This window comes from Gekko japonicus, unplaced genomic scaffold, assembly GCF_001447785.1.
Source record: "Gekko japonicus isolate JY-2015 unplaced genomic scaffold, Gekko_japonicus_V1.1 scaffold68, whole genome shotgun sequence".
Taxonomy (NCBI): Eukaryota; Metazoa; Chordata; class Lepidosauria; order Squamata; family Gekkonidae; genus Gekko; species Gekko japonicus.
In genome coordinates this window covers 1,086,102-1,104,023 of record NW_015169175.1, presented here as the reverse complement: position 1 = coordinate 1,104,023, position 17,922 = coordinate 1,086,102, and the positions used below count along the sequence as shown (strand labels likewise).

At 44.0% G+C, this 17,922-nt stretch overlaps 1 protein-coding gene across 4 annotated transcripts in view; it reads left to right on the top strand.

Moving 5' to 3' along the window:
- The window catches only part of RAP1GDS1 (RAP1, GTP-GDP dissociation stimulator 1), a 147,098-nt gene that overhangs the window by 92,721 nt on the left and 36,455 nt on the right, over positions 1 to 17,922 (top strand). For 2 of the 4 annotated variants that reach the window (XM_015415971.1, XM_015415970.1), the window contains exon 5: positions 5,176 to 5,322. The exons of 1 other annotated variant lie outside the window; for it this stretch is intronic. In XM_015415971.1, coding sequence (XP_015271457.1) covers positions 5,176 to 5,322 — 147 coding nt within the window. The remainder of the gene's footprint in view (positions 1 to 5,175; positions 5,323 to 17,922) is intronic. One more of the 4 variants, XM_015415972.1, reaches the window with a different exon arrangement.

Sequence of the window (17,922 nt, the reverse complement as noted above, 5' to 3'; positions counted from 1 at the left end):
GATGCTTGACTGGGAAGGAGATAGGGTTGCCAACTCCAGGTGGAAAATTCCTGGAGATTAGAGGGATGGAGCCTGGAAAGGGTGAGGTTTGAGGAGCGATGGTACCTCAGACAGGTACAGTGCCATAGACTCTGTCCTCCAAACCAGCCATTCCCTCTTGAGGAACCACTGTTGCCAAAATCCAGCTGAGGGTTGGAGATCACTCAGAATTCCAACTGGTCTCCAGATGATCAGTTCCCCTGGAGAAAATGGTGGACTCTGTGTCCTTATACCTTGCTGAGTTGGCCCCCCCTATGACAGCCAAAGTTATGTGGCAGTCAGGGCTTCAGAGCATGGTGGGGGCTGCTGGTGAGCGGGAGATGGAAAGCTGATCAATGAGGGGGAAATGAAGGTAGGTTGATGCTTGGCTGGGAAGTAGATAGGGTTGCCAAGTCCAGGTGGGAAAATCCTGGAGATTTGAGAGATGGAGCCTGGAGAGAGTGAAGTTTGAGGAGGAGTGGGGCCTCAGACAGGTACAATGCCATAGACTTTGCCCTCCAAACCAGCCATTCCGTTATGGGGAACCACTGTTGCCAGTCTCCAGGTGGGGGCTGGAGATCACTCAGAATTACAACTGCTCTCCAGATGGCATTGATCCCTTCCCCTGGAGAAAATGGTGGACTCTGTGTCCTTATACCCTGCTGAGGTTGCCATGGCAAATTGATTCTGAGTGCCCACGGCCTTGGGACTCTCCCAGAGCCTCTTTCTAGCGCTCATTGTATTTATTTCCACAATGGGCCTTATTCCTAGTAGTTTGTCACAAGAGTGTAGCTGTTTGGTTCTACAGACAAATCTTTATAACAGTTGAGAGCGACCACTGGGCTGTCACTTCTGAGATAAATAGGCATAAGCTTATTACAAAATCACTAAAGTCTTTGGAGGCAGGAGCACACACACAGATTCCAGTTTTCCATCTTTAACCCTTGATAGTGCTGTACACACAGCTTATGAAACACTTTGTAGTCTGCCACTGACTAACAGATTTAACTTAGTAGGTGCAGTTAACACTTCCATGGTGCATATGTTAAGTGCCATTTCTAACTGAAATCAATCATGAACATATATTCAGATATTCACTTTGGTTCATTGCTTAAATGCATTCTGGGTAAAATACTAAATGCTGACCGCCAATCATACTGCTTATGATTTTGCTTGTTCTGACCAACTATAACTGCGCATATTCCTGATGTCATTTAGCCTACGTTAGATGAAGAACACACACGACTATGTACCCATATCTGCTACATTAGATACTTTTAGAATTTCATAGCCTGGGAAGAAGAAGGCCCATTGTTTAAATGAAGGAGGTACATTTTCGCTTGAGAAAATCCAGCCCACAGGTCTGGGTCCAATCAGAACATTGTGACTGATATATAACAAAGTTTGATGGAACCAATAAATATGATTCATTTCTAAGTATCATAGGGGGTATAAAACCTTATGTCTCCCACTTTAGCCTTAGGGAGAGCTGTGGGATCCAAAATCTTGTTGAACCTGTGCTTCCCTCCTTTATTATTAATAAAGTTCTAGATCTGGTTCTACTCTACAGGATTGTGCCCAGTGTTTTCTCAAACTGGGCTGGGGAAACACATCGTAGATGGGATTTCTGTCTTTCAATAGGGATCACTCCCATTTCCTAGGAGGTATTTCCCTCAGGGAAGGACTATCGGTTCCCTGTTTCAGGATTCTCTTCGATCCTTCATGCTTCACATAAGTGATGCACTATATTCTTGGTGCTTGAGGGGGGCAACAGTGGGAGGGCTTCTAGTGTCCTGGTCCCACTGCTGGACCTCCTGATGGCACCTGGTATTTTTGGCCACTGTGTGACAGAGTGTTGGACTGGATGGGCCATTGGCCTGATCCAACATTGGCTTCTCTTATGTTCTTAATCCAATTTTAGTGCACTTTGCAACTGGATTTTACTGTATGAAATGGCAAAATCCACTTGCAGACAGTCACTGAAGTGGACTGAAGCTGCATTATTTAGCATGTGTCAAAGCGCCCCTCCTTTCTCTCTCTACTCCCCCCACTTTCCTTCCTAACTGCCACTCCCTTTAGCATGTGTCAAAGCGCCCCTCCTTTCCCTCTCTCTACTCCCCCCACTTTCCTTCCGAACTGCCGCTCCCTCAGGTCAACAACAGAATTCCATTTGAATCCCCTGTCAATCAAGGTTCTCAGACTGGTATAACGCATCAGCAGTTAGCTGCCCATCACAGATGTCGCTTCTAGTACATGCTGGCAGTGATGTTGCTGGCAAGGGAGACCCCCCACTGGCCAGCTGATTGGTGGCAGGAGGCGGAGCCCATGGGTGGGGGATGCCCTGTAGCTGGCAGGGGCCTGGCTGCTCTAGATCTCTGTAATCTGGGGATCAGTTGTAATTCTGGGAGATCACCTGGAACTTGGCAACTCTAAAGTAGCCATTTACTCTTAGGACCAAACGAGTCTGGTATTAGCCCTGTGGTAAGGTGCCTATATCTTTCCCCCCTGCAAAGCTAATAGCAGTTGGGGGAAGGCTTTATATTGAGGAAATGACGCAGGGGAAATGTCTACTTTCCAGCTGATGGTTTTCTAATCAAATTATCAACACTACATTGCTACATTTTTTAAAAGATGTGGGATTGTAATCGCATAACTGTATGATAGCTGAGTGCTTAATTGCTACATTTTTTAAAAGATGTGGGATTGTAATCGCATAACTGTATGATAGCTGAGTGCTTACATTCATAAACCACTGAACTGAAGGACCTTTTTAAAGGTGTGATTCAGTGTTCCTCCACCTTGTTGAACCTATGAGAACTTCTGGAAATTTGCTAACAAGTAGTGGACACCACCACAAAATGGCTGCCATGTGGCCTGGGTCTAATCACAGAATGCCATGGTGGGGGTGGGGCTGTGGCCAAACAAAATGCGGAAATGTTCCACATAATATTTGGATGTTCTACACTAAGCATCCTCCTACGGTATAGGCCGCTGCTTCTTAACATGCAGATGATGAAGCACCTCCTGTTCTAATGAGGTGGAGAAAAGCCAGGGTTGAGTGTTTGCTTTGTGTGAGAGATGCGTTGGGGAAAAAGTAAATGGGTGCCCAAAAAACCATTGGTGGGCAAATGTCCTCAGACACCTTACTGAGGATTACTGATCTGATTATTCATTGTGTCTAATGAAAACATCTGTGTAATATGAAAGCTCGCAACATGCTTCGTTTTATATTTGTTTATTAAAACATGTATGTCCCACCTTTGGTCTCTTGCATCAAGGCAGCTTACAATAATAGCTAAAACATCCCCAGCTAAAACCAATGATAAAATTAATCAGCCCTAAGTCCCTCCCCCTCTTGAAAGATGCCAGCAATTAACATTTCCTTAAAAGCCTTAGCAAACAGGTAGGCCTTGCAGCACCTCCTGAAGATTTCCAAGGAGGGGGCCCCTCTCGCCTCTTCAGGGAGCCCAGTCCACAAAGCTGGAGCCATGATGGAAAAGTCTCAGGCCCTGGTCAATGCCTGACAGGCCACCCCAAGTGGTGGGATAGCCAACGGATGGGCTGTCTGGTGACTGTAGCTGGCAGACAGGTCTTACTGATGCTCTTTGTACTTGCTTCTTCAGTTTTAAAGCGACAAGAGAGCATCTGGCATGGAACATTATTACTGACTCCTCTTCTTTCCTGCCCTGGTGCATTGTTAATAACATCCGTAGATGCAGTTTGATGTGAAAAATCTGACACGTCACACAGAAAAGTTCTGGTATTTTCATATCTCCTGTGTACAATTATATATGATACAGAAAGAACATTGTCTTTCCTTCTAGGTAACGAAAGAAGAAAATAATCTCAACAGTTTTAAAACCATTTCTTTCACATTTAGGGTGTGAGGAGTACAGAAACAATGAGGAGTGATCTACTGAAACCTTGTGAACAGAGTTTTAACGCTACAGGCAAAAGACTCGTACCAGATCTAGATAAAGAGATTTATGTTATTTTGTTCAGTCGTCAGAGGCACTATACCTCTTACTTCCTATTTTCCATGTTCAGAAGTATTTGATCTAATCTTTCAGGGAACTGAGGAAGGAGAATTATGACTTTTTAAATACTCAAAGTTGGCAAGCATTCCTTCTCTTTTGTTGTTGCTCTGCGGTCAGGGGATGGCTGGTAAAATGTTCTGTCAAACAATTTTTTTTTACTCTGCTATGTTTAAGATGTTGCTTGGTTGTGTAATCTGGAGCAGTTTACCTTACAGGAGCTTCTGAGTGGCACCTGATTTCTGTATATGGCATTCTGTTGTCTCATTTGCATAGGCTGGTTGATATGGCCCTTCTTTTTGGATGATGCAGGGAGAGAGATTTGACATAAGCCTACAAACAATCTGAAGCAATTGCTTAGATCCACCAGAGGTATTTGCAGATAGGAGGGGTATGCATCCATAAAGTGGGATTTCCCCCTTCCACTGCAGCCCAATATATACCCCTCCCCCCAAAATGCTGCTCCTGAGGGAAAGGGGACCCCAGAAAGTATCTGGAAGGAGTTAGAGGATTGCAGCAGGAGGGGGGAAGTGGGAAAGTTCTGGCCTTCTGTGTCAAAAATCCTCCATGGGATGGAAGGCATTTCATAATGGGTGCTTTCACGCACATTGAATAATGCACTTTCAATCCACTTTCAATGCAATTTGCAAGAGGATTTTACTGTGTGAAAATCCATATCCACAAAGAATTATGCTTTTGGTCATTGACTTAATTCAGCTATCACTCCAAAGCATGGTTAAGGAGTTTTTTAGCTGTGGTTCAATGTGATAATCTCTATTAAAGAATCTCAGTTTGCTATCAGCTAGCAAAGCAGTAGGAGAAAATTACAGGGAGGGTGCCATTGTTTGTGCTGCCTGTGTTTAGTCATGACCATTGCTTCTCCTCTGAAGTGCTGAATGGAGGGAGAGCCATAAACTGGTGGTGTGAGGGAATCCCCTGGTGAAAATGGGCCCTGGATTCCTCTCTAGTCATTTCAACAAGTATTCATTTGTCTAATCTATGCCATAATGACAGCAATAATTATTCAGTAACCTCTTTCATTTTTTAATGACTGTTGTTATGTTTGGAACACTAAAGTGCCTTTTTAAATTTTTATTTTTTAACTTGACTCTTTGTTTTACAGATGAGGGCAGAAGCGCAGTTGACCATGCAGGTGGGGCACAGATTGTAATAGAACATTTAAAGTCATTGTGCAGTAAAACAGATCCAGCCAGTGAGAAGCTCTTGACTGTCTTTTGTGGCATGCTGATGAACTATAGCAATGAGAATGGTAAACAAAAATGCTAAACAAACCCTTTGTTTTAAATATTAAGTTTTTAAAAATCATAGTGTATATTGTTAAAATAAGTCAACAATTAATCAAAAGAAGTTACTATTTTGTATGCAGGTAAAATAGAGAGTTTCCCCTTCAGTAACGTTGTTCAGTATTGTCAGAATTAGATACATGCATGTCCCCATTCGGATCCCCATGTGCACAGGGGGGCCTGAGATGTAGGCTGTTTGTTTAAGCAGTGGAGGTAACAAAAAAGGACAAACAGGCAAGGGAAATCTGTGCATGCAGTGGAGCTCCAAGGCCAGAACAAATTGCTCAGTTGGAGTCACTGTATAGTAGGTGTAGGCAACCCCAGGCACGCATGCAGAACAGCAGCATGCCAAGTGATTTTCTTCAGCACATGGGACTGCTTTTGTTCAGCCCAGGGGACTGAGGTGAGGCCATGGGTTTCCAGCAGTGCCATTGAAGCTTGTATAATTCTTCTCTCTCTCTGCCTGCCCTTTGTTTGCAAGGACACTGGCATCTTCACAGGTAGACAACGTGGGTCTTTGGGCACTTTGGCCAAAAAGGTTTCCTACACCTACTGTACTAGTTTCTTATTAACTGCACTGAATTATAACGAGTTTACCTCTCCAAAAAGGATTAGGTCAAGTTCCATCATGTTTGGTGTTAAAATGACTTTGCAAGGGGGTTAATTTAACCATAAATAAATAAATAATCATAAGATCATTCAACCCAGTGATAATCACTCAGTGGCTCTCTGACATGCTGCTGTGGCTCTTCTGAGCTCTGTTTCCCAACTGAGTACCTGTCCCATGTTTCAGAAAGGCCCATGCCTAAAGGGGCTTGTGGTTGTCAAGTTGTGCCCACCTTCAAACAGCTGCCTTCAGAGGAATAGGTAAACTGCAAGCCTCCCTCATGCCTGGGAAGGAAGTAAATGTGGCTCTTTTGATTGATAGTAATTGCAAATATGGCTGTCCATGAGCCACAGAGTGAATACCACTAATCTAACCAATGACTCACAAGAACTTTGAGCTCTGCTGAATGTGTGGTCATTTTCATGTTTAGGTGGTGGTGCATGGTTGTTCTATCTAGAGGTGAACATCTTCCAGGTGTCTGTACAGCTGTCACAACTTTCCCCATTTAATATGCTATGCTTACATGGATGTAGTTCCATATGAAGCACTGAAGCTCCTGCAGCATAAATGATCAGCACTCTATTATAAGCATTTTTATAATTTTTAGAAAATAGTATGTACATCCTGTTCCACATAGATAACACTGTTGTTTGTACCTTGTTGCTATATGTCTCTTAAATGGTTCTTCAAAATAATGTTGTCTCCTTATCCTGTTTCCAAAATTCTTGGAATCCTTACTGTAAAGCTTGTTCCACTTCTCTGTGCATATGTGTTTTCAGTCAATATATAAGGGTTAAAGGGTGTCATTTTGCAGAATTATAAATGAGCACCTGAAGGCATTTGCCTCATATCTGTTCTTAGATAGAATCCTGCACTTTGTAGTTCTCTGAGAGGGCTTAGTACTTTGTCAGAAATCTTCCACACGTTCACAAAACTACAGTTCCCATTTGGGGAAGATAATCACAAACCAGTTTAAAACTGGTTTTATGGTTTGAAGTGTATATGTGACCTTAGTTTAAGTAATTCAGGACGGAGCCCGCAAACCTTGTTAAGGCTGCAGGCACTTTTAAAATCATGAGAGAGGGTAGTAGGTGCCACCAGAAAATGACTACCATTTGGGATATTTTCCAGTGTTTTTGTTTCTGTTGAAGTAGGGAACATCTACTATTTTAAATATACTTGAGTATGTTTATTCAGAGGGTGTTGTTGTTTTCCAAGCTTACTGATAAGTTGAAATAAACAATGGTGAATGGCCTTAGTGAACATCTAAAAATCTGTGTGTGATCAGGGAATCCAGTGGAAGTCAAGAATGTGGAGTCTATAAGCCTAAGTCACAGGATTTTATTTGGGGTGGTGGTGGTATGTGTGAGAGAGTGGAGGGGGGGGCGACTCTAGATGTGTCAGATGGTAGGACAATGGAAGGGGTTTCCCTGGGTAAAACTGGGGAGGGGCATAGATAATCAGTTCTCCTACTACTACTGCTACAGTTGTTACTACTAACTGCTATTGCCTCAGCTCTTTTCATATTTACTTTCATTTCTTGTGGTGAGGGCTCTCCTCCCCTTCCTTTCTGCTGGTGGTGGAACTGTTGTGGCAAAGTGGCTTCAAGCAAAAACATACCCTCATGATGACAAACAGAGCCAAGCTTAGGTGTCCATTACCCTTAGGCTGCAACTGCTGCCCTGACTTTATGGAACATGGCTGGAGATTGGGTCCACCCCCTCTCCTAGCCAATCCCATTACCACTACTGCAGCCTCTCCCTCCTCCTGTCACCAGCTGGAGAAATTATGTGGGATAAGGAACAAAAAAAGACCGAAGACGGGGTTAGATTCTACCTAATTCCATGCACGGAAACTTGACAAAACTACACATTGAGAAATTATACACAATAACTATTAACTGGGATTAGTGAATGCAGACTGAGAATGCTTCTCCAGTTTTTTCAAGGTCCCTGCACATAAAACAAGAACATCAACAAGAAGAGTAGACTAGAACCTTTCTTCGGTAGATGGCAGTTGTACCCCTATGGGGAATATTTTTGATATCAGTCAGCATTTGAGCATGCAGACCCCAGTTCGTCTGCTCCCAGGGTACTGTAACATTTGATATGTGCAGTTCTGCAATTGAACCACTGATGCTCAGTTAATCTACTAAATATATTTAGATTCACAAAGTGATTTGATGGGTGAAAAGTTTGCCCTTCCCTCATACATTAAGTTACAGCACCTTTTGCTAAATTAACATGGGCTCATCTAAGCAGAATTCATAGATGTGATGTACAGTTGTCTTATCAATTCATAACTGATCTTTTTTCCCCTAGTCTATTTACTGTAGGTAGTTCCAAGTATCCAGTGAGTCATCAACATTATGCCAACATTAAAAGTGCAATTTGACATTGTTCACATGATGACAGCCTTTGAAAAGTGTTGCGTGAAAAAAAAGGATAGGAGGATGAATAAGCAATGTTGTACCTTGTAAAGTAGATGGGAATGGAAGTATAGATTATCTAATGCAATTTTTTTCTTTATTCTTTTCAGTTCTTATATACTCACATTCTGTTACTGAGGAATTTTGTTCCTTAACATTAGCATAAGCCAGGATGGAGGCTGAATTCTTTTACTGTTGTTTGCTTGAGATTTTAGGACTTGTAGAGACACAGGCAATAATAAAAAGGGTAACATTTTTGCGCCTGTGGGCACCTTTGGAATTCTGACACAGGGTGGTGGGCATAACCACAAAATGGCTGCCACAGGAGGCAGAGCCTGCCACAAAACGCCTGCCACTGGAGAAGAAGAGCTGGTTCTGATATCCCGCTTTTCTCTACCAGAAGGAGTCTCAAAGCAGTTTACAATCCCTTCTTCTCCTCACAACAGTCACCTTGTGAGGTAGGTGGGGCTGAGAGAGTTCGAAAGCTGTTAGCCAGCAATGGTCATGGAATTTAAATAACTGCTGGTTCTTATCCCACTTCTCCCCAACCCAATTGTCATATTGGTATGGTGTTGAAATGTCTCTCCCAAATCCAGTTTTTGGTTTGGGAGTTAGTATGGGAACTGTTACCTGTGCCTTCTGACTCTGGTGCTTTCCTTAGAAAGTTTATGTCAATGGTGGGCAGGTGCTGGTGCATTGTCATTATGAGAAACATTGTCATTATGAGAAAGAGGATGAGCCATCGATGCAGGGACACCATTGGAGAGGGGGTTATACCTGCCTTTTGCCAATGATCCCCACTGACTGAAGGGAGAAGAAGGTTTGCCCTGCCTCAGTTATGTGCAGTTTATAGCCATTTAGTCTCATAGAACTCAGTCAAGGCTGCCCCCAGCTCTGTCACCCTGTCCAGGTTTTTGGTTATTTATCATACTAGAATGGGACAGTGTTTGGGGCTAACTTTTTATGTAGATAAATAGTTATAGATATAACAATAGGGGACCTGGAAGGACTTGTGGGTGGGTGGGTGTGTCTCATTTCCCCCTCTCCTACTATTTTCTCTTTTCTTTCCCAGAAAGCCTCTCCCCTTTTTCTTACTTCTTCTCTCCATCCCACCTACCTGCCAGTGTACCTTTATCTCTGCCCCTTCACTTTCTCTCATTCCCTACAAATGGCAGCCTCTACCCTGGGAAACGTCTGGCCAAGTTGCACAGTGGTGGCTGGGCCATGCCCAGTTGCATGGTGGGGAACCCCACTTTTTTTCACAATAAGCCCCCAAAGCAGCTTACATCATTTTTCTTTCTTCCGTTTTATCCTCACAACAATGCTGTAAGGTAGATTCGGCTGAGAGTATGTGACTGGCTCAAGATCACCTAGGGAGCTTCCATGGCATACTGGGGATTTGAACCTGGATCTCCCAGACCCGTGCCTGAAACTTTAACCACTACACCACACTTGCTTTTGTGGGGTAGCTGCTGAATAGTAGTAAGCAGCCAGGCCTGGCTGAGTCATGCAAGTATCCTCCCTGAAAAGCCAGAACAGCCCCGGAAGGGCCCTGGCCCTCTCACTGACTTTTACTGATAGAAACCAAGGCTTCAGTTGGCAGTATTGTTGTAGTTGCCTAGTAACAGCCACAGAGGGCATTTGTTTCTTAAAGCTACAAGTGCTGCTTCTATTATTTTTGATGGCTTTTACCCCCCTGTGTATTTTTTTTATTTTAGATTTTTCTTCAAATGTGGGGCTTTTCTCAGGGTTGTAGAATGATCTCTCTTGTCTGTTCATGGCTCCAGTCTCTGAATTCAAGTGTCCATGGATTTGGCCATGTTGAAAATTAGATATATTAATTATGGGTAGGTATTCATTGCTTTTTGTCATAACAAATGGGCTTGTTTTGCTGTTCCCTGAGCTTTGTCAGATACACACTGTTACCAATTCTGTGAAACCTTCTTCTTGTTACCCCACCCCAACCCCTGTCTCTAAAATAGCTTCAGTTTACTACATTTGAAGTGATTTCTTAGGTTCCTCTGAATTATAGGTCTATTATTTCTAGGAGAAAAAGTAATGTAGTCATCCAAGGAAACTGACTCTTTTTGTTATTAAACTGGTTGCTCTGCGTAATCATCTTTGAGCGCTTTCCTAAATAAACTAATTATAAGATAAGCTCCCAGATAAACAGCTGCTGAGCAGTTAAACAATGTATAAATATTAAATGAAGTACTTACTCCATCCAAGAGGAAAATCTGCATTGCTGATGTCCTTGTATTTTTCATGTACCTCTGTATAAATTCTACAGGGACTTCAGTTAGACGCTTCAAGTAATATAATTAAAGAGTAAAACAATTTGGCTTCAGAAATATAAAACCTTGCAGAGTCAGTTCTCAACAGGTCCAACCTAGTTTTTATAGACGCTGTGGTTTATATTTAAGTGCCAGACCACACGTGATGCTAGGGATATGTCATTGACAGCCATTGGAGGGTGTAGTATGGCAACATGCTCCAAGGTTGGTGATGAAGGGAGGTTAATTCCTCCTTCCTGTGTCTCTCTGTCTCTCTGTGTCTCTCACACACACATACACTCACATATGCAAGTCAGGCTGCTTTAAGCCATAGGAGGGAAAAGAAAGACTCTAAGTCTGGGGAGGAGCCCACCTTCTCCTGTACCCATGGCCCTCATCCATATTGTCTCCCCTCACACACACTTTTTACAACAAAAATACACATCTAGGAATCTGATCACAGGTCTTGCACATCATGTGTAATTTGGCTCTTACAAGCAGGGCTAGAGAAGATTTTCACGGAACCAGATAAAAGATGAAACCTGCTTTGCTAGTAGCTTCTAGGCCAGAGGTGTCAAACTCATTTGTTACAAGGGCCGAATCTGACATAAATGGGACTTCATGGGGCCAGTGTCATAAACATGTCATAAAATGTAATGCCAGGTAGCAAAGATATAAACTTTATAAAATATACTAATATTTACTTAAAGTACAAATATGCTTAAAACTTTTGTGATATTTTGTTTCTTTGTCTTTGATAACTGACACCTCCCAACCCCCCCCCCCAAAAGATGGACTGTCTAAAATGGAAAGGTGGGGGAATAGTGGGATTTGGCAATGCAATTTTTTAAATAAAACATCAAGAAAAAGCACAAGGATCACAGCAGAAACTAAAATATAAAGTAAAAATATAAAATGCTCTGAGCCTAGGAAAACATGAAATGGCTGGGCATTGCAAGCTTCTCCCCACCCCCACCCCATATAATCAGAGTGGCTGTGGCTCTCCAAAGTAATGTCCCACTTTGGCTGCGGCTTCCCAGGTTAGAGTACTCAGGCACCCATTTTCATGTCCATTCAGCAGAAACAAGCTGGCTCAAAACATCAATCCTGTATTTGCAAGGAAACAACTCCAACAAGCAGCAGCTTCAGGTTTACAAACACTGGAAAGTGAAATTGCTTGAACTCCACTCCACTGAAATACATTGCAGCACAGACAAAGTTGCAAAGAAAATGCAGAATGGATTTCCCATTAAGGTCTCTGGGCACAGATAGTCTACTCTGGGACTGGAATGACAGCCACCAGAGTGAAATGACAGTCCCTGGAAATAGCAGAAGTGTTCTGGGATTGGAATGAGGGCCCCCAGAGTTGAATTCCATTCCCAGAATGCTGTTGCTACTCCCAGAACACAGATTCGATTGCTAGAGACCATCATTCTACTTTGGGGGCTGTCATTCCAGTCCCAGAGCACTGTTTCTATTGCTGGAAACAGTCCCAGAGTAGTCTATCTGGGCGCAGACACCTTAATAGAAAAATCCATTCCACATTTTCTTTGTAACTTTGCAAGCCGAGAAGAGTTTCCTGCCAAAGCAGGCAAAGACAAAGACAAGATGGAGGGAGCTGAGTTTTTTTGTTTTTGTTTTACCCTCCCCCCCCCCACGAAGGGATCGGGAGCAGAGTTTTTTGTAAACCAAGTTTCCTTGCCCTTTTCCTCCCAACCTCTGTACTGAAGAAAGGTAGTACCAGAGATCCTCAAATGTTGACTATCTGACAGCCTAATAATATCTGTGAGCCTCCAAAGTGCTTGTTCTAATGCACACAGTTAAGTTTCTTGATGACTATGAGCAGAACAGCCACGAGCAAATCCAACTCTAGCACAATCTTACAATTGTTTTGGAACAACGAAAACAAACTAACATAACTTTGGGCAACCTAACTGAATTGGTACGTTTACAATGTTTTTTTTCTATCACTATTACTTTTGTAATCGTAAAACTCATGTGACTAAACCAAGGCTTGGATTCTGTAACACTGGTAGTACCAGAGATCCTCAAATGTTGACTGACTTGGGCTCATAGAAACAAAGATAATTTGTGCACCAACAAGCCCTTATGGGGTCATGAGTTTTCAAAGCATAAGGCCCAGTATGGCAGCAGAGATGATGTCCCATCCCTCCTGTCTGATTCCAGTGCAGGGGGAAGAGCAGGGGTTTGCCTATATCATTTTAGCTTTTAAAGTGCTTGGAATTCCTCAAAGGCATACTGTGGCTGAAGGGCAGTTTCCGGACTCCTTTTCCACTCCAGTAACAGTGTCACATGAGCTCCAGAACATTGTCATTGTGACTCAGTCTATGGGCATGCTCTAGCCTCTTCCTTAGCTCCAAGGCAGGGGGGGCTGATCTCTCTCTCTCACACACAAACACATATAAAGGTGCCTTATACTGAATCAGACCCTTGGTCCATCGAAGTCAGTATTGTCTACTCAGACTGGCTGCGGCTATCCAGGGTCTCAGAGTGAGGTCTTTCACATCATCTCCTATCCGATCCTTTTAACTGGAGATGCCAGGGATTGAACCTGGGACCTTCTACATGCCAAGCAGATGCTCCGCCAGTGAGCCATAGCCCCTCCCCTAATCTCTCTCGCACTAACTTTAGAAACACTGAAAAGCTGCAAGTATGAAGGACAGTGGCTTTTGCCAGGCGGAGCACCATTGGAGACCCTCAGCTGGTGCAGATTGTGGTATATTTATTGTATACTTTACAAAGGAACACCCCCCCCCCCCCGATATTTGTGTGGGTTGGTTTAGTTTCATGGTGTAGAGTCCTTACTCTTTGGTCTTGTTTATTAGTTCTAACTATAGACTGCATGAGCTCCCTTGTCCTCCTTGAAACCAGTGGCTCCCATCCCTGTGCCTGCTTTCTAATAAATGGATGTTGTTTGAATGTTGAGTGATCCTAGAAGTACAAACCTGATCAAAACTGTATTCCTGATTTGCAAGCAAAAGAGAAAATCACACACATCATGCCGCGTTCCAGGATGGAAAAGCAGAAGTCAATGCTCTTGTGCTGTATTTGCAGCTAAATTTGTCATCTTCTGGGCATGGAACAGGGGTTACTGTCCATGGGGGGGGGAGGTATTTGTGAATTTCTTGCATTGTGCAGGGGGTTGGACTAGATTACCCTGGAGGCCCCTTCCAACTCTGTGGTTCTATAAATACATTTTTTTAAAAAGGCGCCTACTTCTCTGTGGTATTCCACTGCCAGAAACAACTGAGGAACATTGAGTCTGCTCATAAGTAACCACCCCAAGTAGATCCTGTAGTGAAGAAGCTTCAGCCTACTGCTTGAAACTTCTTCTGCTTCTCATCAAGGACTGGAGCAGATTTCATGGTAGGGAAGGTTTCTGTTCTAGGTGAGATACACATGAACTGTGCATCAGTTGTAAAGGGCGTGTCGATGTGTGAATGGCTGCTTTTTCTCTGTAGGAGACAGGGAAGTAGTAACTGGAAAAAAGATGAGAGTCCCCTTCACGGGTGTTCACACAGAATATTCATGTTTTATCCTCAAGTACTTGAAGCTTGGGAAGCCACAGAAAGCCTTTGTGTGACACTGTGGCTAAGTTTTCTTGGGAAGAAAGGAAGCAATGGATTTTGATCTCAGATATGATGATGTCGCAGTTTCAGGGGTTGGCTCATATAAAGTAGAAAAGGCTCCTCAGTGGCCATGAAATTTTCAGCAACGCTCACTTTTACCCCACGCCCAGTCGCCTTTACACTTTAACAAGCACTCCACAGTCCCTTTCCACAGACTTTTATTCCATTATCAGTATTCCTGGAGTGCCAGGTTTGTCCCCGAAGCTCCCACTGCTCTTACTTCCCCAGCAGGATCTGCAGTCCTTGGAGTGTGGCCGTTTGCCTGCTGCCACTGCTCCCATTTAAAAACTTTGCCACCTATGGCTCCAAAACCCTTCCTGCAGTTCAGACCTGTCTTTCTCCCTCCCAGCCTGCTAGCCAATAAAGAGCTTTCTGCATTTAATTTTTTTTTAAGAACAGTCCAGGAGCTGCACTTGAATTGTGCAAGAGTCACAGTTCAGCCACCACTGATTTAGCATCTTTGAGGCATTGCAGTGGTGGGTGGGAACTGCAGCGGCATTGTCTGCAGCAGGCAGAGGGACAGCTTTTTAAATGGGTATAAGCAGCTCCTTTCCCACTTGTAGGCTGCATGTTTGTGTGTGAGGGACTGTGGTATAGAGTCCTGCTGCTTTCAAGAATAGATGCTGCTACCTTGAGATGACCTCTTCTATCTGGGTCATTGGATGTTAGGAAAGGTGTATCTGCTTGCGTGCAGGCTTTGCTCTGGCCAAAGGATATATTGATTGGTGAAGAAATACTTGTGGTTTATTCCATATGTCTGTGTGTTCAGTCAAAGCATCTTGGGCAGCAGGGCTAGACATGACTTCTTCCTGACACCTCGGAGAGCTGCTTCCAATCAGAGCAGGCAGTACTAAGCTAGATGGACCAGTGGTCTGACAATATAAAGCAGACTGAATAAAGCAAATTTCCCTGGGTCATAACTATGAGTGTACATAACAATGTATAAACTCAGACCATAACCCGGGATTATTACGTTTTCCCACCAACAGGCTCCAATCAGTGTTCTAGCCTAACAACCCTGTGTTAAGAGACATAGTATGCCTGGGTTGGAACCTGGGATTTCCATATCTAAAGCATACACTCTTGTTGCAGCATTGTTACATTTATTAACCTGAAGAGGTAAAAATAAAAATGAACAAAGTGCTTAAAAATTGTTCCCTGTCACTTTGTTGGTCCCAAAGGTGCTGTTCAGAATGGCATTTCTGCTGGAGCCAGTATAGTGTAGTGGTTAGGAGTGCGGGCTCTAATCTGGGAGAATGGGTTTTGATTCCCCACTCCTCCACATGCAGCTGCTGGTGTGACTTTGGGTCAGTCACAAGTTCTCTCAAGAGCAGTTCTCTCAGAGCTCTTTCAGCCCTACCTACCTCACAAAGTGTCTGTTGTGGGGAGGGGGAAGGGAAAGGAGATTGTAAACCGCTCTGAGACTCTGCGTGAAGGGCAGGATATAAATCCAATCTCTTTTTCTCTTCTTCTTCTTCTTCTGGAAGAGAGGGTGACTTTGGGCTGATTTCCCCCCTCCTACGTTCCCCCCCCTCGGTCACTTTGTGCTGATTTCCCCCCTCCCAAAGTCCCCCCCCCCCGGCCGCCCTGACCTGGATAGTCCAAGCTAGCCTGGTCTTGTCAGATCTCAGAAGCTCAGCAGGGTCAGGTCTGCTGAATGTCTCTTGCCTTGTAAATCCTATGGGGTTGTCATAAATTGGCTATAACAGCCAAAAAATATATATTGCCTCCTATGCTATTCCTAAGAATCCTTTCACCCTAAGGAAGATAATTTTGGGCTGCTCTGGTGGCTGCAGCAGGAGTGGGGAGGCATGGATGGTGCTTTGGATCCAACTCAATAGTAGGAATTGGTGGGGAAGCCAGTTTTTTCCTCGACTGCTGCATCTGTATCTAAAAACCTTTCCTCTTTAGATTTTGGCTTCTCATTTAATTTTGCACTAAAATTCAGCCTATCTATGGCCCCGGTCACACGGAGCATTAGCCACGCTAGAGGGATGGAAGATAGGCGGAGTTTCCGGGCGCGATCTCACCGGCACATCTGGGAAGCGTCGGGTTTCCGTGGCGCAACCGAGGCTTCCCGCCCAAGAAGCGCAGTAAAAAACTAGTACTTCGGAGGTACTAGTTTCCTGAAACCGCGGGGCAAGGGCGGGCGTCTGATCGCGTTTCCGGAGGTAGTTCCGGCGCCCGCCCATGTCCCCTCGGAAAAAGTTTTCTTTTCCCAAAGTCTCCACAGATGCGCACACGCACCCAAGGGAGCATGCGCACAATTTAGTTTAAAAAAAACCCAACCAACCCGTTTGCCCTGCGCCCCGCTTCTTTGCCGTGCCGCAGGACTGTGGAGTGATCGGCACCTCCCCCCTACCACGGGACCTCCACGGGACCTCGATAGGTAGGTCTGCTCGAGCAACCGCGAGGTTTTTAGCCCCGGGGCTAGCAGCCACGTTTCCCCCCCGCAGTTTCCTGCCCGTGTGACCGGGACCAAATACTGTCTTTTTGATCCGGTGCCTTTGAAACCTATTTTGATGGTGTAGGATAAAGTTACTGAGCCTTTCTTAATCTTGCAAGCTCTCTGTCTAGTATGTGATCAGAATATGTTGTATTGGTTGATTTATGTTCTACATCTTTAAGTGTCTCCTCTTGAAACCTTACCTGGGCAAAAACAGAAGGGAAATCGATATTCAAGCCATGCTTCTCCCCTCTGCTAATTCTTGTGTGTGGTGTGTGTGTCATTTGCATGCAGCTTAAAAGTTGTGCTCCCAAAGGGAATAGCAGGCTTGGGTTTTATAACAAATGTAACTACATTTCACAGAAGTGGTGTAATTAACTGTTGCTTAGAGTAGTATTTAAATCATTCCTAGTCTCCTAACCAAGTTCAGGCACACAAACTGTAAAAGGAAATATTGGGAATATTCTGTCCTCATCCTATTCTTTGGCATTCCTCTTGTGTGTCACCTGAAGGCCATGAAACCACTGAAATTCAAGTTTTAGACAGGTGATTACGCTGATGGATGTGCTATTCAATATCTCCCTTAGCTGGACCTACGTAAGGGTCCTTGTTGTCGTGTGGTTACCAGTAGGGATTAATAATTGCCTTCATGTTATCCAATGAGGTGCATACTATGCTCCAATGAAGTACATACTATGCTCTTGTAAGGGAAGGATGCGGAGAAATGGAATGGCTCGGCACCCTTCCAGCCTTCCATCCCAAGGGTGGCCGGCAGTGGGGCCAAAATGGAGAACCCCTCTCCATCATTGGTGTTGTGCAACGCCAGGTCTATTAACAACAAAGCCACTGTCTTGCACAGCATTTGAATTTAGCTGTGTGTTAGGTGTGATTCTGTTAGCTAGAATGTTAATGAATTTCAGGTTCGGTTGGTTTGATTTATAAACAAAAGCGAGTTAGAATGCTGATTTCTTTCTACAACCAAAGAAAAGTCTCAGACATTCTTGTCGCCTTTGACCCGAACTCTGAGTCAAGCATGGTGCATAAAAAGTACTTTGCAGCAGGCTCAAAACTGAGTTTGGTTGAAGAACTAAAATTTCTGGAGGTGAAGGGGGGGGGACACCTGTTAGAGCCAGTTTGGTCTAGTGGTTAAGTGCGTGGACTC